Source organism: Ictalurus furcatus, chromosome 12 (genome assembly GCF_023375685.1).
Source record: "Ictalurus furcatus strain D&B chromosome 12, Billie_1.0, whole genome shotgun sequence".
Lineage (NCBI taxonomy): Eukaryota > Metazoa > Chordata > Actinopteri > Siluriformes > Ictaluridae > Ictalurus > Ictalurus furcatus.
Window position 1 is genome coordinate 26,960,492 of NC_071266.1, and position 22,942 is coordinate 26,983,433.

The 22,942-nt window shown below is 41.0% G+C and overlaps 1 protein-coding gene across 1 annotated transcript; it reads left to right on the forward strand.

Moving 5' to 3' along the window:
- Nucleotides 1–2,612: 2,612 nt before the first annotated feature.
- evplb (envoplakin b) lies at nucleotides 2,613–21,412 on the forward strand. The gene is made up of 22 exons (XM_053638340.1): nucleotides 2,613–2,713; nucleotides 7,193–7,292; nucleotides 8,010–8,164; nucleotides 8,638–8,761; nucleotides 8,858–8,974; nucleotides 9,315–9,341; nucleotides 9,461–9,622; nucleotides 9,834–9,941; nucleotides 10,568–10,663; nucleotides 10,779–10,889; nucleotides 11,093–11,236; nucleotides 11,764–11,918; nucleotides 12,509–12,606; nucleotides 12,700–12,872; nucleotides 13,682–13,860; nucleotides 14,076–14,214; nucleotides 14,502–14,695; nucleotides 15,555–15,705; nucleotides 15,906–15,989; nucleotides 16,321–16,425; nucleotides 16,522–16,614; nucleotides 17,629–21,412. The coding sequence occupies exons 1-22, from the start codon at nucleotides 2,688–2,690 to the stop codon at nucleotides 21,064–21,066; spliced, it is 5,979 nt and encodes a 1,992-aa protein (XP_053494315.1). The 5' UTR covers nucleotides 2,613–2,687; the 3' UTR covers nucleotides 21,067–21,412.
- The last annotated feature ends 1,530 nt before the right edge of the window (nucleotides 21,413–22,942 follow it).

A 22,942-nucleotide genomic window follows, 5' to 3' on the forward strand; every position in this document is an offset into this window, starting at 1 on the left:
ACCTAGCTATGTACCACACAGCGATTGGCAACACAAAACCCATACAGGAGAGTCCATAACATGGCACAAGCCTGTGTGTGTCACCACCTGAATGAATACACAACCATTAATATAAATTAACAGAACGAAGGAAGAGGAGAAGAATGAGAAGAAGAGTGAAATTTGTAGACAGGTCTTCCTCTTTTCCTCCTTGTCCTCCTCTCCAGGCCTCTCTGATCTCAAATCCTCATTCACACCGATCTGAGAACAGCAGTGTTACATCACCTCAGTGTTCTCCTGAGGTGATGTAACTGAAGGAACCTAAAGAAACCGATCCTGGATCAGTAGAAAAGTAATCAGAGTCAGAGATTCAGTAGGAAGGAGAAACGACAGTTTGTTTTCTCTAAATGCGCACATGCAACTGTGACATCTTTACATTCATATACCAGTGCACCACTTTTCCATGTCTGTTTAAAACAAACAAACAAACAAACAAACAAACAAAGCAGTGGGATTCATCCACTTGTGCTGGTGATATTTATTTTTCGAATGTAATTTAGATGTTAAATAGCTGCAATATATGAAGTTGTGTACACTTAGCATTGCACTAACGAACAGAGTTTGTGAATTCTATTTCTGCTTGCAGGATTGCATGAGTGTTATCTGTGTGGTACAACCTCTAACACTTGTTATAATTCTACAGACTCCTGCTTTAGAGGCTCTTAGACTGTTAATAGCAGGGACAGGAGGCTGTACTGAGACAGAACACACACAAACACACACACACACCAAATTGTGGTCAATTGTGCATCCTGTTTTCTTTAATTATCCTTGAGCAATTGGAGTCCACCTGTTGCAATTTGAATAGATTGGACATAGTTTGGAAAGGCACACACCAGGTTCTATAAGGACGCAGAATTTACACTGCAATATCAGGGCAAAAACCAAGCCATGACGTCCAAGGAACTGTCTGCGGATGTCCATTATCAAATTGTGGCAAGGCATAGATCAGGGCAAGGGTATATCAAAAAATTCGAAGACTTTGACTGTTCCCAGGACCACAAACTTGAACCTTCGTACAGCTGGCCGTCTGGCCACACTGGGCATTGAGGATAGAAGGGCCTTGGTCATGGAGATAAAAAAAAAGAACCCAACTGTCACTGTAAAAGAACTCCAGAAGTTCTGTGCAGAGATGGGAGAACATGTTAGACAGAGAACCATCTCTGCAACACGCCATAAATCAGGCCTTCATGGCAGAGTGGCAAGACTGACACAGAATAAAGGACTCTGGCCACATTCGGAAAAAGACTATGGTCTGATATTACAAAAATGAACTCTTTGGGCAGAACAGCAAGCATTATGTCTGGCGAAAAACAGGCACTGCACATAACCTGGCTAATACCATCCCTATAGTGAAACATGGTGGTGGCAGCATCATGCTATAGGGGTTCTTCTGGGTGACAAGGACAGTAACAATTGAGGGGCAGAGAAATGCAGGCAAATACATGAGTTTCTTTTGAAGAAAACCTCCTCCAGAGCACACAAACTCAGACTGGGGTGACAGTTCACCGTTCAACATGACAATGACATACAGCCAAAACAACGCTGGAGATTCGGGCTCTGAAGTCTCAGAATGCACTTAAGTGGCCCAGCCAAAGCCCAGACTTAAACCCCATCGAACATCTGTGGGGAGACCTGAAGATGGCAGTTCACAGACGTTCTTCATCCGATCTGACGGGGCTTAAGAGGATCTACCATGAAGAACAGTATAATCTGCCCAAATCCAGGTGTGTGATGCTTGTAGAGATGTACACAAGAAGACTTGTAGCTGTAAGTGCTACCAAAGGGGGCTTCTACAAAGTATTGAACAAAAGGTCTGAATACTTTTGTGAATAAGAGATTTCAGTTTTTGATTTGACTCTACAGTACACAGTTATAGAAGGGATTTAGTTATAATCGCGCTATCCGGATGGGTCTGGCTCCTCTAAAGGATTCTGCCTCATGTCTTCTCAGGGAGTTTTTCCTTGCCACCATCACACTCTGGCTCGCTCATTAGGGATAAGTGTATACGTTTAAAATTCATATCCGGATTTCTGCGAAGCTGCTTTGTGACGATGTCCATTGTTAAAGACGAGTTGAACTGAATTGAACTCTGCTGACTCTGCTTCAGAACTCCACCCGTTTTTCATTGTCTCTCATTATTCTCCCGCAACAGCACAACACGCAGTGTTTCAGTTCTTACATAATAGATATGCTCACGTTTCTTCCAGATCTTTTTCTTCTTGATATCGTTTTCCGCAGAACCGCTCGTTTTATTCACGGTTTGTTCGTACTCAAGATCTTTCTACTGTGTGTCTTTACTCTTCTACACCTCTATTCTGTAATGATTTATAATCCCACTCTCTGGGGTCACTTCTGTCATACAGGTATCTTACCGGCTCACAGTACACACATCACAGCGCACACAGCTCTCTGTTGACTCTACACTAAAATATATGTCAGCTGAGACATCGGGACTGACGGCTAGAGGAGTGAAACAGGTCTTCCCAGTCCCATGTGCCTGGCAAAGAGGTGTTACACCTGTCCCAGGGGGCGGAGCCAAAACAGCTGAGTGGACTTTAACACGAGAGAGGAGAAGCTGAAGCGCACAGAGCCGTACAGAGAAAGATCCTGGAACTGCTCGTAGACAGCAAATACGGACTTCCAGCATGTTTAAGAAGAAGGAAGGCAGCCTGTGAGTGGAACCTGTGTGTGTGTGTGTGTGTGTGTGCTGCTTGTTGTTGTTGTTGTTGTTCTTCTGCATACTGATTTAATTTCTGCTACAAAATAATACAGTCTACAATAATTAAATTCATAAAAGTGTGTTCAGCACATCTGGATATACATATTGCATTATATATATAGACTTGAACCATATTTTTCATACCAAACCTGTAATATATGTCATGAAATATTGCATTTATTGGAATTTATTGGAATATTGCACTTTTTTAAATTTTGCATATTGGTAATATTGCTGAAAGGGACATTTCCAGTTTTTAAAATCTTTTGTTTTCGACTAATCTAGAATTTAGCTGACTTGACCTGAATTATCTTTGTGCTTTTTTCCACCATATACAGTACTGTGCAAAAGTTTATTTTTTAGTACAAACATTGGAATAGATTTTTACTTGATTATTTCTACATTATTGAGTCAGTATGAAAACATTTTAGATTTCCAAACATCAGTTTTCCAGCACAAAATGAAATAAAGTAAAGAAAGCAGAGTATTAAGAGGTAAGAGAGACTTTTCAGATTAAAAACACAATGAAGTCTGTTGGGTTTCTCTGCAGAAATAAGACGCGAGTGCGTGTCTGGTTCTGTAAGACTCTCAGTAACACTTACAGATCATTTCATTATAAAACTACACTAATATTACCTCAGACTGATTATACATTTTTATTATTATTAGCAAAGGGTCGTCACACCAAATATCGCCTTGTTTTATTTATTATTGTTTACTGCTCTTTATAGTATTTTTTTTAAATGGAGAAAACATTTTAATTTCATTACTGTTGAAGGCATCTTCGCTCTACAGCGTTTCTTTGCTTGTACCTAAGAGTTTTGCACAGTACTGCACATCCACCAATGTACGTACTATAAGCATATATGTTTACTGTGAATTCTTTTAACATTAAACTGACGACCATAAATGATAACCAAGCTGAAGAGCGCTTTGCGTCACCCACGTGTGGGCTGTGGGACGTAGCCAACATGCTGCGATCTCTGTTTATCTTTATAGCATTGCCTCGCCTGTTCTGATGCCCAGCGTTGTAGTGCCAAGTGAGGCTGTGACTCAGAGGACTTGGTCCACGTTCACATCAGAGATAACGCTTTATGAGCAGAAATATCAAGCGTGTTAAGGTGTGGCGTGGTGTGCGAGGTGTGGAGAGGAAGGACTACAATCCTGAGCAGCTGGCTAGGGAATGAGTGAATTAATTGTTTGTCGTACGAATAGCAATGCAATGATCTGGAGGCATGACATGTTTTCTTTCAGGGTGTGACAGCAGCACACCTCCATGCCGCTCGCTGTGCGGCTCAAATTAGGCAACCTGAGAGAGGGACAATGCGCTTGTACGTTCTTGTGTCTGCTGAATATATTAGCGTCAATTGTTTTGGTTTGGTTCAGCCAGTTTCATGTGTGTTGAAGCAGAATCCAAGAAGTCTTAAGGTTTACAAATGTTTGTCTGATGCCAAACTTCAGCAGATTCACACTGATGAGTCCTTATTGGCATGGTCTAATATTCTAATGAGCATGTAAGGACGACAGCCATCCATCCGAGAGGTGCTAGGTCACTCAGACTCAAGGATTAGACACATAGTTAGTGATTAATGTGTGACTTTCTCAAGGACAGATTAAGAACTCAAAGTCCTATGCTCTGATACAGCATGGAGCCCCCATGTGACCCACTCCCCGCCACACCAAAGCCTCTTACGATAATAAAGTTATTGCAAACTTGCCAGATTTCAATGCAATTCTGTTTAATTATATAAAGCGCTTTTAGCACTGTCATAAAGCAGCTTTACAGAAATCCGGATGTAACATTTTTATTAAAATTTAAAATCTGTCTCTTACGAGCAAGACTGAGGCGAAGGGAAAACTCCCTGAGATGACAGATCTTACGACACTGTGAGAATAAGAACACGCAGCCTTACAAACCTCATAATTAACTTCATGTCTTAATTAAGTTGAATTTTTGTCACATTTTAAAAACCTGACTAAACACAATTCAATTCTTTCAAAATGGTCTGGGCAGTATGATCTTCAGTCTGTGTGCCGTAACAGAGAAGATTGTTGATGCAGACCTTCCTTGTACACTGAGAGATGAGGGGAGCTGAGAGTCGAGCTCTGCTAGAGGATCGGAGGGAGCGTGGGTGCAGGGCAGGGTGTGATGAGCATTTTTAAAATAGGTGGGCGCTAGTCTGTTTTTTGCTTCGTAGACAAGTGTCAGTGTATTAAATCTGACACGGGTAGCTACAGGAAGCCAGTGGCGGGAGCGTAGCATGCGGTGGTGTGTGAGGACTTGAGAAGGTTGAGAACAAGCCGTGCAGCTGTGTTCTGGATCAGTTGCAGAGGTCGAATGGTGCGCAGAAGCAGTTGACTGAAGGGGCTGATCCAGCAGTGTGGATAGAAATGTCTGGATCCTTCTGATGTTGGGGAGGAGAAACCTGCTTTTGAGCGTGTCGGGTTAGCAAAGGAGAGAACGATAAATAGATGGAGTACTCAAAGGTTGTGTGCAGTGACAGATGGTGAAATCCGAGAGTTATCCAGGGGCATCACAAGGTCTTGATGTGGAGATGTACAGCAGATCAGTCTTGCTGGGATCTGGTGTGTAGAGGGAGAAAGGAAGAGGACCAAGCACTGAGCCTTGTGGGATTCCAGTGGAGATCTGGAGGTCTGTGTGGGTGGCAGATTTGGATCCCTGATACTATATGTCACCTGATATGACCGTCCCTCCAGGTAGGAAGCAAACCAAGACTCATTAGGATGGACAAGAGCTGCGGTTGACTGTGTCAGATTCTTGTGAAGAGGATTTGAATGAGTTTAAAGAGAAAGATGAATGAATGTGTAAATTGTAAAGTGCTGCAGCTCTTTATTTGTATGTTGAAAACTCTTGGATAAGTGTTCTTAGTGGACTTGTTTCTGAAAGGAAACCCTTTGTTGCAGCGTTCTATGCCTTTAAGAACCTTTAAGGGTTCTCCCAGCAAGACAAGATGAGGAACCGTGTAGTGCTACATGAAGCACGATTGAAGCCTGGAACAGGATCGGCATTTATATTACGTGACTTCATAACATCTGGGATTTGGTCAATGGTTAAAAACAAATATTTTCTTAATCATTTTCTGTTCAGCTCAGATTAATTCTCTAGAACGTCATGTTATCTTAATTATTTACGTTAAAGCAAATTACTCAGTAGCTACCATGAAACTAAACAGAATGGATGTGCAGTTATGAAATGTGTGTGTGTGTGTGTGCGTGTGTGTGGACTCACCAAAAACAGGTCCTGGCAGTTTGATCAGTTAATCATTTGATGCTAATTACTGATTGAATCATAATCTCATCAGAGAGCGATGAGTTCTGAGTATAAATATTTGTTGTTAATAACAGTTTTTGTCAATTTTACTGACACTTTTACAAAATGCTGAGCAGATGTGTTTACTTATGAATGTTGAAAAGAGAGAGTGAGAGACAGATAGTAATAAAGAGAGTGAGAGTTTTGTATTTGCGTTTGTTTTGTTGTGTGTGTGTGTGTGTGTGTGTGTGTGTGTGTGTGTGTGTGTATCTATGGCATGCAGTTTTTCGGGTCTGACACACAGACGGATGGCAAAGAAGCCAAACTGGACACCCCTGCAGTACCGGCTTGAAGCATGCAAACAAAAACACACAAAAACTCACACACACACACACACACACACATACAAACAAAAACTCTCACTCAACTAATGTCTCAAGTAATGTTGAGTTAGACAGTGGAAACTGTGTGTGGGCTGGAATGCACCGAATGGACGGGTTTCGTTGGCAACACCTGTCTGACAGTGACTGGGGAGAAAGGCTGGGTTATTATGGCCATTGATTAGCGTGTAGTCGCATCTGGTTGTGTATATAAGTGTTTCCTTTGTGTGTGTGTGGTTCAAAAAGGAAATACTTGAATGAGTATAATTAACGTGGAATGTGTGTGATGGGTAGCGCTGCTGACTCACAGCTCGGCAGTCCCAGGTTTGATCCTGAGCTTGAGTTTCACATCCCTCCTCCTCGTGACTGTGAGGGTTTCATCCAGGTTTTCCGGTTTCCTCCAAACTCCCAGAAACATGCCGATAGACGGATTGGCTCCCATAAATCAGCCCCTAGCTGTAAATGAATGTGTGAATGTGTGTGTGCATGGTGCCATGTGTTCCTGGAATAGACTCTGGGTCCACGGCAGCCCTGAACAGGATAGAGTTACACACTTACACTTACTTTAAATGAAAAGAAAATACTGTATAAGAGGTGGACATGTTGCAAAAATGCTGCTGTGTCCTGCAGTAACATGCTGAAGCAGTGTGAGGAGTGTGTAACCATACAAGCAGAACACTATGTGTGGCGTGTGTGTCTGTTGTGTGAGTGTTGTGATGTAGGGGTATGTTTATATGACTATGTGTGTGTGTGTGTGTGTGTGTGTGTGTGTGTGTGTAGGGGCCAGACACCTGACCTGAATGTGCTGGTCAAACGCCTGCAAGAGAATTCCGACCAGGTGGAGAAGAACATACTGTTTGCTGAGGAGCTGCTGGATGAGGTAACAAACACATGCTTCCATAACAAGCACACAACCGCCACCCCCCATACATACAGACAGACAGACACACACACACACACACACACACACACACACACACACACACATATTTGTATATACACAATTACTTATATATATACACATACATGTTTATAAATACACACATATATATATATACACACACACACACATATTTATACACACACACATATACACACATACATATTTATATACACACACATACACACACGTTTATATACACACACATACACATATGTTTATATACACACACATATACACACACATATTTATATACACACACACATATACACACACATATTTATATATACACACATATACACACATACATATTTATATACACACACATATACACACATATATATACACACACATTTATATATACACATATTTATATATACACACATACACACACACACACACACACACACACACACACACACATATATATATTAAACCTGCTCTCACACACTCACTCCTTCTCTCTCTCTCTCCCTCTCTCTCACTCCCTCTCTCTCACTCCCTCTCTCTCCCTCTTTCACTCCCACTCTCTCTCTCTCTCCCTCCCTCTCTCTCCCTCTCTTTCACACTCTCTCTCCCTCTCACTTTCTCTCTCTCCCTCTCTCTCCCTCTCCCTCCCTCTCTCTCTCTCTCTCTCTCTCTCTCTCTTTCTCTCAGGACTCAGAGAATGGGAAGCGGGGCTTGTCTCTGACTCGGCGGATGGACACAGCGGACAACCTGGCCGAGGCAGAGACATTGCTGAAGCAGCTGTTCATGGATGTGGACAAAGTGAAGAAACTGCTGCACCCACAAGCTGCTGAGATTGAACATGAGTAAGTGAACACACACACACACACACACACACACACACACACACACACACACAGACACGTACATGTTTTTTTCTTGGTCAGGACCTTCTATTGCCATAATGATGACTGCAGCTAAGTCTAACACTGACCTGAATCGCAGTTACCAGAAGTTTTCACTTTTGAAATTAAAGATGTAAGCGATACAAGGGTACAGTGGGTAGCGTTGCTGCATTTCAACATATTCTCCCCATGTCTGTTTGGCTGTCTTCTGGGTTCTCTGGTTTCCTCCCAAAAACATGGCAGTAGGTGGATTGGCTTAGATGAACTGCCCCTAGGTGTGAATGAGTGGACGGTTATGGACGGGTGTGCTGGTCTGAGCGTATTCTCGTCTTGCACCCAGTGTTTCTGGAATTCTGGCCCGGCTGTAGTCAAGTGCTTATTTAAGATGAATGAATGAGTGATCTCTCTTTCTCTCTCTCTCTCTTTCCGTTTAGTGTGAGTAATCTGCATGACCGCTGGTCCAACAACTGCAGGAGGTATCGGGATCTGTACAAGCAAGGTCTGGAGCTAGATCTCTCTCCACAGTTCAACTGGCCTCAGCTGCTTGCTGAGAAACAGGTGAGAAACCCAGGCTTCATTTCCCTCCTGACGGACAATCCGGTTCCACGGAGGACGAGCACGTACTGATTGGAATTCTGTCTGTGTGTGATACAGAGGCAGATCCAGAAGGAGCACTACGGCCCAAACCTGCCAGATGTGGAAAAGCAGATAGCGACCCACAACATCCTGCATAAAGAGATTGAAGCATACCGCTCTCAGCTGGACTCAGAGGTGAGTGACCACACACACACACACACACACACACACACACACACACACACAAGCACACACACGCATTTAATTATTAGACACAAGTAATTAAAAAATGAACGGCCCACCACATCTAGGAGTTTTAGCGATTCTTAAAGACTGAGACACCCTGTGTGCCGGCGCATCTCATCAATCAAATTGACTCGTACAATATTAGCTTCCTTCCTTAGTCTACACACTCCACAAAATGAAATAGAGCCTAAGAGAGGGGTTTGGTGTTACCATGCCAGCATTGTAGTACCTTAAATACTCATCATTATCATTTAGCTTTTTAATGAACTATTCTTGTCTGTTCCAACAGGACATGAATCAGTACTCACGCCTCATGGTGAGTTAATTTCAGAAATTATTTCAATAACATTTGAAACATTGGAAAAATATCAACATGGTGATATCCTTTGCGAGTTTATCTGCTCTCTGTCTCTCTCTCTCTCTCTCTCTCTGCAGGAGGATTCAATGAGACGTAAGACCTATCTGTCCTCTCTGTACGACTACATCCTGCGCTGCAATAAAGAGATCAGCTATCTGACCGAGCAGCAGGACCGCATCCGCAAAAATGACTGGAGTGACTTGATTAGGGACCCAGCCGGATTGCGCGCCGACTCCGAGGTGAGGGCACGGAGGACGAGGAGCTTCTTTAATGCACTAAACTCAAAGCCGCCAGTTTAGCGTTGTGTAATACACGCCTCAGACTGCGTCCAGCTGTTCAGTAATCGCTTTATATTTACACATGCGGATTGTATAGTGCTAAACTGGAGGTTGCTAGCACGGTTTCAGTATTGTGAAAGACGTTAGCTAATCAAGTTGGCTTCTTTGACAGAGGTTGAAGACCAACGGCATTCTGACCCATGAGGCTGAAGTGGTCAAGCTGAAGGACGAAGCAGACAGTCTGGTGAACACAAACCACCCCGGATCCCAGGCTATTAAGGTGTGTTTAGGAAAAGTTTGCCGACTGGAACAGGTTTTCTTCTAGGAGTGCCATGCATGCCCACAACCTGATGACTTGTACATCCTCATTTTTGCTTGTACTTCTTTATTTGTAAGTCACTTTGGATGAAAGCGTCTGCTAAATGAATAAACATCAATGTAAACGATGCTATCACCATCATGTTTCACATTGGGGTTGCTTTTGGTCTTCGGCAGGGATCAAGGGAAAATTAAAGAACAGTTAGTACAGAAAAACAGAATGCTTGAAAAGATTTGCCCCAACGTGATGCTAGCACCACCATGCTTCACACTGAGGATGGCGCTCTCAATGTTGGGTTGCACTTTGTTCCGAAGCCAAAAAGTTTTGGCCTCATCAGACCTGAGAACCTTTACCCCTTCCCATATATTTACTGAGTCTCCAATATGCCTTTTGGTTAACTCCAAACAGGATTTCTCATGGTCACTCTTTCATAAACTCCTTTAAGCTTTTTCTCATCCTTCCTTCCCTATTTTATTCTTTCTCTCATCCCCAAGTAAATCAGTCAGTAAGTGAGTAGAGTCAGAATCGTCTTCTAATGCATCTTTAGCTCCGTCGTTCTTTAGTGACTGAGTGTTTGCGTCTTGCAGAAACATAACGTTGAAGTGCAGAAGGAGTGGAACCGATTCCTCAAACTCTACGCCTGCCAGGAGATCCATCTGAACAACGTGGAGATTTACAAAAAGGTAGAACTAAGGACAAAGTAGTCAGTCATCCACTAGTTTCTCCTAGGTTTCTCCTCTTGTGCTGTATAAGTGTGCTGCCTTGTGCACTAATGCCTGTGTGTTATTAACCTCGCAGTTCCAGCTGGACGCCGAGACGGTCTCCGAGTCTCTGAAGAGAATCAACAGTACCATGGAGCCATCACTGCTGTCCAACATGAGCAACTCGCAGATCCTGATGCAGCTTGAGGTACATGAGGACTGAGAGAAAAGCACATCATCACTGAAACGTTAGACAGGGGTCATATGTTAAAAGAGCGAATTATGCAGGATCTAGCACATACGAGTCCGATCTTATATGTTAGATATGATTTCTAATGGGAAAATGCATTTACTCTAATTTGATGAGAATATTGTGTGTGTGTGTTTGTGTGTGTGTGTGTGTGTGTGTAGGGAGAGGAGAGAGCGGTTCAGAGGAATGAGCGCAGACTGACCGAGCTGAAAGAGATTTGCACCAAAGTTCCTCCTTTGCCACAGCGCAGGGCTCAGTATGGCAAATTTCCTGTGGTGACCCTGTGTGACTGGAACACTGATAAGGTACAATGTGTGTACACACACACACACACACACTCACACTCTTGCTTCAGGCAATAATCTGAATCTTCTAGACTTGTGTTTAAGTGCTGCTGCTGTCTGTCATCATAAACACTGTTGTGTGCTCAACCCAGGACTCATACTGAACATGAGCAGATTGTGAATACGAGTAAGGAATGTTTGTCCTTACTTTTCTACACCTGTAGACTGTAATTTCCAGGCCACTGTCACTACAGTGTACACTATAAAGCCAAAAGTATATGGAAAACTAGACCATCACACCCATATGTACTTTTTCCCCAATCTGTTGCCACAAAGTTTGAAGCATACTGTTGTACAGAAAGTCTCTGTACACTGTAGAGTTACAATTCTCCCTTCACTGGGACTAAGAGACCCAAACCTGTTCCAGCATGACGACGCCCCTGTGCACAAAGCCATCTCCATGAAGTGTTAAGTTTGGAATGGAAGAAATCGAGATGATCGGCTGGCCTGCCAAATTGTGATCGGAATGTTTGTGGTTATGCGCACAGGCATCAGTAATTCAAGGGGATAAATACACTCTGGTGTCCAGCCCCAGGGAAGAATCATGGGAGGTGAAGAACAGCCTTGGAGAGACGAAAGTTATTCCTGGAGTGTGCTTCGTCATTCCTCCTCCTGACGCAGAGGCCATTGAACGAGCTGAGAGGTAAGGGATGCACTTACAAAAATGCTAGAATAATTCTAATGCACGTTATAATATATGTTTGCCTCCCATGGTTTAGATCTGCTTAGTTATTTTTTGTTGTTGGTGGTTTTTTTGTTAATTTGTTATTATTGTTATTGTCTTTTTTCTACTATGTTTTAGTTGTTTTTTTCTGTTGTAGTTGTCATTATTGTTATTGTCATTATTTCTTCTGGGTTTTTGCACTATTGCACTATTTATCTGTAAAAAGTGTTCTGGTCCCTGAAAATGGAGGATGGTGGTGTTGGATATTGGCCTGGGTTTATTTAAAAAATACTTGGTTTACTGGATGCGTCCTAATGGATACTTCTTTGTTGTAAATGCTAAGGGGTTATAATAATAATAATAATAATAATAATAAGAAGAAGAAGAAGAAGAAGAAGAAGAAAAATAATTACTATATTGCAATAAAATTGTGATTTTTTTTTTTGTGGTTGTGCATCATGTTTGCATGTCATTCATTAAATCAGAACCTTTCTTGGGGTCGATGAAGCTTCATTCGTAAATGTGACTCACAGTGGTGTATTCTTTTGCTTGCATGTGTTTGTGTACAGCCTGGAACGGGATTTTGCTGGGCTGAAGAGGAGGAGAGCATCTCTGCTGGCCTCTGTAAAGCCCTCGAGCGTGGAGGTAGTTAAGGTCGTCCGAAGTGGTATGTCCTACATTTCAGCGTTTCACCCATCAAATGATTCGAATAAATGAACCTAAATCCAAACCAGGGCTAACTTCTGTTCCCACATTGCAGTGAGTGTGTCGAGCGTGGCTGAGGACTCTCGCCCTAATGCCCCATCTAACCGTCTGGACCGGCTCATCTCTGATCTTCTTCAGTTGGAGAAAGAGGTGCTCGGCAGATTAAGAACCCCACTGTCTCGAGCCGATCACACTGGAGACCTTGTAGCCCGAATCCGAGACCATGAGGTAAGACGGACTGCATCAGACACGCAGTGGTGGGGAAAGAGAAAATACTGAAATCTTACTGTTAGCTGCTAGAATTATTGCTCTTACATCCTGAAACTCTCTGTAGAAACCCCTATCGCAGCCTTAAACGCCCATTGTTATATTCTGAAACTCCTTTTGTTACATGCTGACACTATTACATTTATTTATTCATTTATTATTATTTGTTGCTCACCCTCTATTGTTAACTGTGCAATAATCCATTTATCCATGTATAAACAAGGTGTTACTCATCTGTATATATTCATATTTGTATTCATGTGTACATACATAGAGGTGTTCATAGTGCACACATTACCATTATTATTATTTTTTACTACTTTTATTCTTATTTTTCTATTCGTATTGTATATATTTTTAGCCATTTATTTCAATTCTATTCCTATTTAATGTGTATTCTTTCCTATCTGTTTTTTTTTTTGGGTGTTATTGAGCTGCTGTAACAAGGGAATTTCCCCAGTGTGGGATCAATAAAGTTTATCTTATTTTATCTTATCTTATTACCTATTACAACTTGAAACTCTTATTATTACTTCCAAAGTCTTCTGATATTACATCCTAAATTTCTTATCATTGCATGCTGAAATTTTGTTGTTACATCCCGAAACTCTTATTCCTGTTTTTACATCCTAAAATTCCTGTTGTTACATCCTGAAACGCGTATCTTCAAACTCTTATTGTTACATTCTGGGACTGGGTTACAGTTGTGACTCCTGTTACATCCCAACGATATTTCCAGGCCTGACGTGTTGCTTTGCCATCTATTCTAGAGGGCTGTCACGACTCTGAGAAAGCTGGAGGCAGAGAAGACGTCACTTCAAAGGGAAATCGAGCCTCTTCTATCCAGTAACTCTCTGGGCCCCGCCACAGTGTCCTACCCTCCTAAACTCAGCACTGCAACAAACAAGATTGAAGACCTCAACGCCCTCACCGACCTCTACGGCAGGAAGTATGTTCACTTTATATTGTAACCAAAGAGTTTTGTGTTTAACTGTAAGAATAAAAACCTAGTGATGTTTTTCTTTAATAGTTGGTGCTGAGATAAAGATAAAGTCCAGACTTCGAGACAACCTGAAAGAAGACATGACTTTTGGGGAAAAAAAAAAAAACTACATGAAATCACACAATATGAGCTTTGTAATATGTTTTTGCCGTTTTTTAAAGGGCTGGTGCTGTTATGTCTTTGGAGAACCAAATTAAGAACGTAGGCATGACTCTGATAGAGCTTGAGGAACAACTGGCCAGGGACACGGTCATCCTCGACAAGCCTGGTGCCATTCAGGACCACATTAATTTGCTAAATGTAAGGAGGAGGAAGCCATTTCTCTTAATATTATTCATACTTGTTTATTTGCTTAAGCTTAACTAAATTGAAAAATCTAGTTTAGCAACAGTTATTCTTTATAGTTCTTGGATCACTGAAATATAGTTATGAAATATATACTTTAAAAAAAAAAAAAACATTTGGGACACCCTGTATAATGACTCAGATCTTTGAAATCTGACTAGACGTGCTGTCTAGCCTGGAGAAGAAACCTAATTCTGTTTCTATAAGGTTTTTGTGTAAGGCAATCTTTCTTTATCCTTTAGAGCATTTACGATGACATTGCAGCCCAGGAGGAAGATATCCAAAAACTGAACAAGGACCTTGAGCTTACTGTTCAGCTGTGTGGTCATCTGCAGAAGAGTTTCCAAGAGTACTGCCCTGACATTCACCGACAGGAAACAGAAGTTAGAAAACTCAGGAACCGTTATGCTAACATCAACAACCAGCTACAGCAGAGGTAAGAATCTGGCACACCTTACTTAATTATTTAAACCTTAACCCACCCTCCCCCCCCCCCCAAAACAAAAAACACTCATTTGAAATTACTTGAAAGGTTTTGTAGTAATGTTTTGTAGTTGTTCGACATAACATGTTAAACTACAGCAGTGCTCTAAGACCATGCCCTCACGTCTGTGGTGGACTTGTCATAATTTGTCACCAAATAATAAATAATCACCAAACCACTGGTCGGACCTTTAGTAGACATCTCGTCATCGTTCCCATACACCTGTACATTCCTCCTGTTGTTGTGCAGCACATTTCCCAGTGTGTGGAGCGTTGCCTGATGTTTTATTTTGAGTACCGTCAAGGTGTGTTTTGTTTATATTGACACGCGCCTTTATTTTGATTCAAGTCTTGTCTCTGCCCCGTCCTTTTATTGGTGTGTTTCCCAACAGTGTCCAGGTGTTCCATGTTAAGTCCTTGATTAGTTTGTCTTTATATTCACTGTTGTGTTATAGTTTCATTGCGAAGTCTCACTGATTCTAGTCATGCATTTCTGAGGCTGCCTGCTGTGGATTATGACAATGATTCACAGATTGCCCATAATAAATGCCATGCCTATTTTGCATACTTGCTCAATTTTACAATACCTCAGGCCATTAAAATGCAGTATTTTTATCAATAAATTTGGCTAATTTATTATTATTATTATTATTATTATTATTATTATTATTATTTTGCCTGTTTAATGCAGAGGTTGAGAATGAGATCACTAGCATCCTGAAGCATGTATTTACGTGTTGAAAAGCATGTCGTACGGAAGTTTAGTTTTGTCCTAAAGTGTAAGCAGTTAACCCGCTGACATGTGATTGCAGATTGGCACTGATGAAGGAGGTGACTAATAAGTACCAAAGTTTTAAGAGTACTGTCCGTTCCCTCAATGTCTTCATGAACGACTTGCCCAACAACAAGATACTTTCTGTAGACACCATGACAGAAATAACTGCCAAGCAGAACTCGCAGAAGGTCAGTTTGGTGAACGTATTAATCACTGCTAGATGGAATTATCTGTCAAATGTGAATATTTGAGTTGTCTTGGATAAATTTGAAAATGTAAATTGTGCTGAAATGCAATAAAAATATAATATTGGTAGAAATTTTAAGATCATTGCTGAGGGGACTAAGAGAGATCTATGTCAAACATTTTTAAATGAATCTAATTGCAGTGGACCGTTGAAGAACTGAAGAGAAAATCTGATGATATTGGCCAAATTGTGTCCCTCTCTCTTGAGCTGCAGACCATCCTTAAAGTAAGAATTTATGTTTCCTGAATACAATTTTCAGTGGCAGTGGTGGCTTAGTGGTTAAGGCTATGGGTTACTGATCAGAAGGTTGGGGGTTCAAGCCCAAGCACTGCCAAGCTGCCACTGTTGGGCCCTTCAGCAAGGCCCTTAACTCTCTCTGCTCCAGGGGTGCTGTATCATGGCTGACCGAAGAAAACAATTTCACTGTGCTCTACTGTATATGTGACCAATAAAGAATCATTATATTTGTAATCTCTGAGATGCACCTGAGAAGCATGCTAGTCTTGACCGCGGCTTTGAAAATCTCATTCAAATTTTACTCTGCCTGTGTTTTAAGGAATATGAGGCCATTACCTATAGGTACCGCAACACTATAGTCAGTGATGAGACTGATATGAAAAAATGGCAGTCTCTCACTTTCGCTGATGCTGTCCAGAATAAGGTATACAAAATGGAGTTTTCCTAATCGATTTTGCTTTATAACGTGATGAACATTGCCATCAAGGAAAGTTTTTTTTTTTTTTTTTTTACTTTCTAGGAAAGAAGTGTTGTGAAACGATACCATGAACTGATGGCAGAGAACCTCCAACTTCTTGACCAAATGGGACTGGCCAAGAACATCATCAACAAGGTGAGGTTTAAGAGGTGGTAATATGATACAGACAGTTTGGTGCGGACAAATAAATTAATTGGCGAGCCCACCGAGCAAGTAAAAACGTGCTGCCCATTTCCACGTTTCGGTTCCAGGAAACTTAATTGACGAGTCTAAAAAATTGAACACTAACTAAATGTTGTAATGTAAGGCAAGTCAGCTATTCAACTGCATTAATATAGACAAAAAAAACAAAAAAAAACAAATATATTTTCCTCCCCTTCCAGAAAAGTTTCTAATGCATCATCGTCTTTGTGACCTCGACAAGAAGTCAGCAAAGTTATGAGACGTGGGCTTCTGTCCTTGCAATGCATGTAAAAGATATTATTCCAGTCTGGCAAGCGCCTTTATTTTCTCTCCACATGCTCAGTTTCATAAGTGTTTCCACGTATCTGTTCCCGAGTCTGAAAATATCATCTATCATCCATGCACGCTAATTAATCTACCAAGTAAATAAACAAAACAAAATAAAAAAAACATTCTACCATTAACCAGATTACACCTTGGTTGATGTGTGTAGTGCAGCAGGTGGTTAGAACCACACTGAGGCACATTAAGTTTTAACATCGCTACATTAAAAATTAAAACATGTTTGTCAATACATGTTTGTCAACAAGTCAATAAAGGTTATTTTTTTTCTTGGTTTTTAAACCTGCTTATCTACTTGGCAACTGCAAATAATAAACAATAAACAAATAAACAAATAGCCCAGAAGCACATTATGCTAATCCCACACACCCAGAATGATCAACCACTACCTCTGTAAGAAAGCTTGTAAGATATAGGCCAAACGGTTTCATAGTCTCCCCTTCCTTCTCTGAAAATACTCATACTGAAATAGCTGAGATGGTATTTAGAGCTTAGAGTAGATATAATCTCAAGGATATGTTAAGGTGTTGGTAAGTAAATGATTAATTGTGTATTAAGTAAACGTCTACAGCATTATACACATCAACATCAAGTTTTTTTCTCTTGTGTTGACACATTTTACAGAATGAAGTCATTGTGAGCCGGGTAGCGGTGTACCAGCAGAGAGAACTGGAAGAGGTGGACAGCCTTAAGAAGGAGCTGGCAGATGAGATCTCCCGACGTATTCATGCTGAAAATGAACTGGATTCATTCCGAATTAGGCTGTTGTCACTCAAAAACCGGCGTGGAGTGGAGCGGGTGGAAGAGAAAGAGACCGTGCATTACTACCGTAATCCCAAACTGGAGGCTGACATCGACATAATGAAGAAAAAGATTGACGAAGAGGTCTCGAAGCATGCCGTAACTCACACCGAGATTGAAATAGTCAATAAGAAAATCATCGCCGTGGAGCATGATGTATCCAACATCAAGCCAAAGCTGTTGACCAAGGTGATGACGGAGTACTCAAGGGATCCTCAACTGGAAAAGGAGATAGTATTTATCCGAGAAGAGATGCGAAAAATAAGGGAGGAAATCAGAATACGGGAAACTGAAATAGTGCAGAGGACCACGGAAATCACCTTCTTGGAGAAAAAGACACCAGTGTTCAAAGAAAGAGTGATAAAGAAGGAGGTGATAAAAGTGGAGAAAGATCCTGAAATGCTCAAAGCTGTTATTCAGTTCAGGGAGGAACTCTCTGATATAAACCTCAGATCCAAAAGTTTAAGTGAGGAAATCTTTCACTTAAGAAGCCAGATCAACAAACTGGAAATAATGATTCCCACTATCCAACCTAAGATAGTCGTGAAGGAGGTAAAGAAGGTAGAACAAGACCAAGAGCTCATTAAAGAGTCCAAGATCCTTCGTACAAGCCTGGAGGAAATAAGACAAGAAATAAGTATCTTGATTAAAGAGATTAGTACCTTACAAGTTAATTATAGCCAAATAGAGACAGTGAAACAAAGGGTTGAGGTCAGGGAGATCATCAGTGAAGTCTATAGGATTGACCCTGAAACTGAGGCAGAAATAAGGCGGTTGAGAAAAGAGATTCAGGAATGGGTAACCAAGCGTACTGAAATAGAGAGTAAGATAACCGTGGTGATGGTGGACCTTAAGAGTTTGCGTTCTCAGAAACCCAGGGTGGAAGTAAGAGAAAATGTACGGGAAATTATAAAAGAAGAGCGGAGTCCAGAAATTATTCATGAGATCACAAGGCTGAAAGAGCACCTGACCCGCCTGCAGACCACTTACCAAGCTACGCTGGATAAGCTGACCATTCTACGCAAACAGAGAGATGAGTGGAAGGTAGAGAGATCCAAGGTTGAGATACAAGTTGTTACAAAGGAATTCATTAGATATGAGAATGATCCTCTTCTGGAGAAAGAGGCTGAGCAATTGAGAAAACAGGTCCAGGAAGAACATAAGATCTGTCGCATTGTAGAAGAAAACATCTTTGACCTTCGCCAGAAGTACATCCTGCTGGAGAAACAGAAAGTCGAAGAGAAAATTATATACCAAGAAATCGTACGTTTCCAGAAGGACCCGAACCAAATTATTGAGCATGAACGGTTAAAAAAGAGGCTTGATGTGGAAAGCAAGTCTCGTCTGGAATTAGAGAGTGAAGTGAAGACATGGAGAGCCATTGTTTTGGAGTTGGAAAAGAGCATGACTCAGACAGACGTTCGGCAAAAGAAGATCCTTGTTGAGACAGAACTTAGGCAAATCAGGTCTCAAATTCTTGAATTTGAGAACGCACCACCCCCTGAGGAGAAGGTCATCATTGAGGAGGTCATAAAAATAGAAAGAGATGCCAAAATGGACAAACTAATTAGCAATCTTCATATTGAGATTGAAGAGGAGAACAAGAAGGTCACTGCCATGGAAAGGGACATTCGAAACCTGAAGCTCAGAATAGATGTCCTTACCAAAGAGAAATCTGTGGAGAAGACTGTCTATAAGGAGATAATCAGGTTTGAGAAAGACCAAACTGTCGAGATTGAGCGAGATCGTCTGAGAGCTCAATTGACACAACTCAGGAGTGCAAGACGGACTCAAGAGGAGGAAATCCAACGCCTCAACGTTAAGATGACCCGTATTCAAACCTCAGTGACAAATTTCTCCAAAGAGGAGAGCACGCTTATCTCAAGTAGGAATGCACTGCTGAAAGAGAGGGATGAGCTTCTTCGGGAGTTCAAGAGATTGGAAACTGAAAGGCAGGAGATCACTATAACATTCCAGCATGAAACCAAAATACTAAGTGAGAAGACTCAAGTATACAAACAAAAGTTATTAAGGCTGGAATCAGAGATACAGAGGATAGAAAAGGACATCCTTTCTGAGAAAGAAAGAATACAACAAAAGGAGACCGTCATCATTGAACTGCAGGAGAGCTTGAAAAAGGAGGATCATTCTGAGACGCACACGAGTGAAAGATCAAAATCGACCAGAATCACTATTCTGGATCCAGAGACTGGGAAAGATATGTCACCCTACGATGCATATATGCAAGGTCTTATTGACCGGAACCACTATATCCATCTGCAGACACTTGAATGCAGTTGGGAGGAAATCACAAGTAGTGGGCCTAATGGTGAGACCACTATTCTACAGGATCGCAAGAGTGGGAAGAGGTACTCCATTCAAGAAGCACTGACAGAAGGAAGAGTGACCCAGTATGATTTTCAGCAGTATAAGGAGGGCAAAATTCCCATCTCAGAGTTCGCTCTGAAGGTTGCAGGAGAAAAGCACATAAGTACAGTCAAATCGACAGTCAAATCCACATCAAGTTCAACCTCTGTGGTAAACAGCTACAGCTCTTTAAACCGTCAAACCTCTCTATCCTCAAGCAGTAGCAACTTAACCACCATCACCAATGTAGATGACAGCTTCCCAATCGCTGGCATTATTGACACCACAACGAAAAGTCGCATGTCTGTGAGAAGTGCCATGACCCGTAAGCTGATTGACCCAGACACAGCTCAGAAGCTTCTGGAAGCACAAGCAGCCACAGGAGGGATTGTGGATATCAACAAGAAAGAGCGCCACTCTGTTCACAAGGCAGCAGAACGTGGCCTCATTGAACCAAGTCAAATGTCAAAGCTCATCACTGCCCAAAAGGCATTTACAGGTGTCGAGGACCCTGTAACCAGACAGCGCCTGTCAGCAGGGGAGGCAGCTCAAAAAGGTTATATCCCAAATGAGAATGCCAGACGGTACATGGAAGCACAACTTCTCACAGGTGGCCTGGTAGACCCCAACAAAGCCGGTCGAATTAGCTTACAGAATGCCATTAACGCAAACCTGATCGACCAAAAAACAGCTAAAGAGATTGAAGATGATGACAAAATGCTGAAGTATTTGATCAACCCAGTTACGAAATCTAAAATGTCCTACAAGGAAGCCATGGCACTGTGCACAAAGGATCAATCTACTGGACTCCTCCTGCTCCCAGTAGCATCTACTGACTCACCAGATTCCCTCTTGTTCTCCAGCTACCAGGTCTCTTCTACCTTCATTCGTTAGGGGAAGTTAATGCTTACCTTCAGGGGGAAAAAATTAACAAATTTGAGAAACGTTATTTAGTATGTGGTGTAGGCTTTTAGGCTATATGCTCAGAAAATGAAGGATCTTTGGGTTACTTAATTCCCTTATGATTTTTAATGAGTGTAATGATGATGAGATGATACATATTTGGAAGGAATACCTGATGTGTGTGTGTGTGCCAAAAGAATGGTGTTTTCCTACATTTATCTACTATTCGGTGTTGTTCTTCTCCATAAATTCTTGTGCATGTATCTTGTTCAACTTCATACTGTGGCAGCTTTCAATAAACATTATGTACTTCGGCCTTATTTGGCTGTGTCTCGTACCATTGTGTGCATTTTTTTTTCTTCGTTTTTTTTCTCTTCTCGAGAGACATAAAAAAGAAAACCAGTTGATGGTATCACTATTTATAGCTGCTAATACAAGTAATAACAGGACTTTCCACATTAAACATAACATAACTGGTATAATCTTGTATAACAAGGTATAATATTCTTATAGAGCAAATGTGTTTAACTTTCTAGTTTGTAAATCTTTCAGGGAAAAACACCAAAGGGAAAACAACTTAAATATACTTTATTATGGTATGCATCTTTTACAGCAATATTATCTAACAAAAACAAATGAGAATGTTGTTTATGGAAAAATATAAAAGTGCATTTTATGTAGTTGTCTTAATAACGCAACCTGAAATTCTTAGCTAACATTGAGCGAATGATGACTGAAAGTAGACATCTGATTAACATGTTTTTTTTTTGTACAAGAGATAGCACCACAGTCTCACCCACTCTACTGATATATAGTAGTTGTACTATATTATATATTGCTATTATTATATAACAGCACAGATTAAAAGCATTTCAATATCAGGAGAGTAAATTCTAAATATATTATTTTTTGTTAAAGTCCATAAAAAAAACTGTGCTTATAATTCATTGTAACTGCTGTAGGAATTCAATGCATTACTAATATATTGCAAAAATGCAGTAAAATCTAATACACACGATTGGTAATAAGAAGGCATTTCTTATTGGACTATTCTACAGTGCCATTAGTAAGAATGGCTTTTTTGTGTGTAATGCCTTTCTTATTGCTTTTCTACTTTTTCTAACATGTCTTGATAACTGTCCAGAAAAAAAAAACTAAACCTAAACATAAATCTAGATGCTTCTGCAAAGGAATGAGGAGGTGTGATAGCCTCCACCTTGTGCTGGTCTGTAAAATACTTCAGCATAAAAAACAGTAGAAAGAACTGAGGGGAAGTGTCTGAGCTATACTGTAGATATAGAGTATCAAACAACTTTTGCTCATTGTAGCTAGACTCCAATTAAATGGATTCATTTCAAAGCTCTAGAACCATCGAATTCGGGTATATTTATATTTTAGTTATTTGGCAGATGCAAAGCGACTAACAATTGAACTGACCAGATGAGAGTTAAGGGTCTTGCTCAAGAACTCAACAGTGATCTTGGTGGCACTGGGATTCAAACTCGCAAACTTTGTAATCAGAATTCCAAATCCTAAAACTCTGACTGCCCCAGATCAGGAATGATCTATAATTTCATGTCACCAAATTATCAGCTGGAAATTTAGACACATCAAATTAGTTACCTGCTAAAATTCACCGTCTTTAGATCGGCAATAATCAGCCAGGTTTCTAGACACAACACACAACACGTTAGATATTATCAATTGAAGGTTTATAACCTCTGACTTCAGACCACCAAACTATCTGCTAAAATTCAGCTTTAAAGCAGCAATTACCATTCAGATGACAGGAACCAGTGACTACAAGAGAGCTGTTACCAGCTGGATCTCTAAAACCATCAAATTCATGTTAGAAATTATCTCCAAT

Excerpts from the sequence above, each read along its gene's own strand:
- evplb (XM_053638340.1), top strand. The coding sequence starts at position 2,688 with ATGTTTAAGAAGAAGGAAGGCAGCCT. Across the intron at positions 12,607-12,699 it reads AGTTAAGGTCGTCCGAAGTG|TGAGTGTGTCGAGCGTGGCT; the intron begins GTATGTCCTACA and ends CCCACATTGCAG. Across the intron at positions 16,426-16,521 it reads CTGATGCTGTCCAGAATAAG|GAAAGAAGTGTTGTGAAACG; the intron begins GTATACAAAATG and ends TTTACTTTCTAG.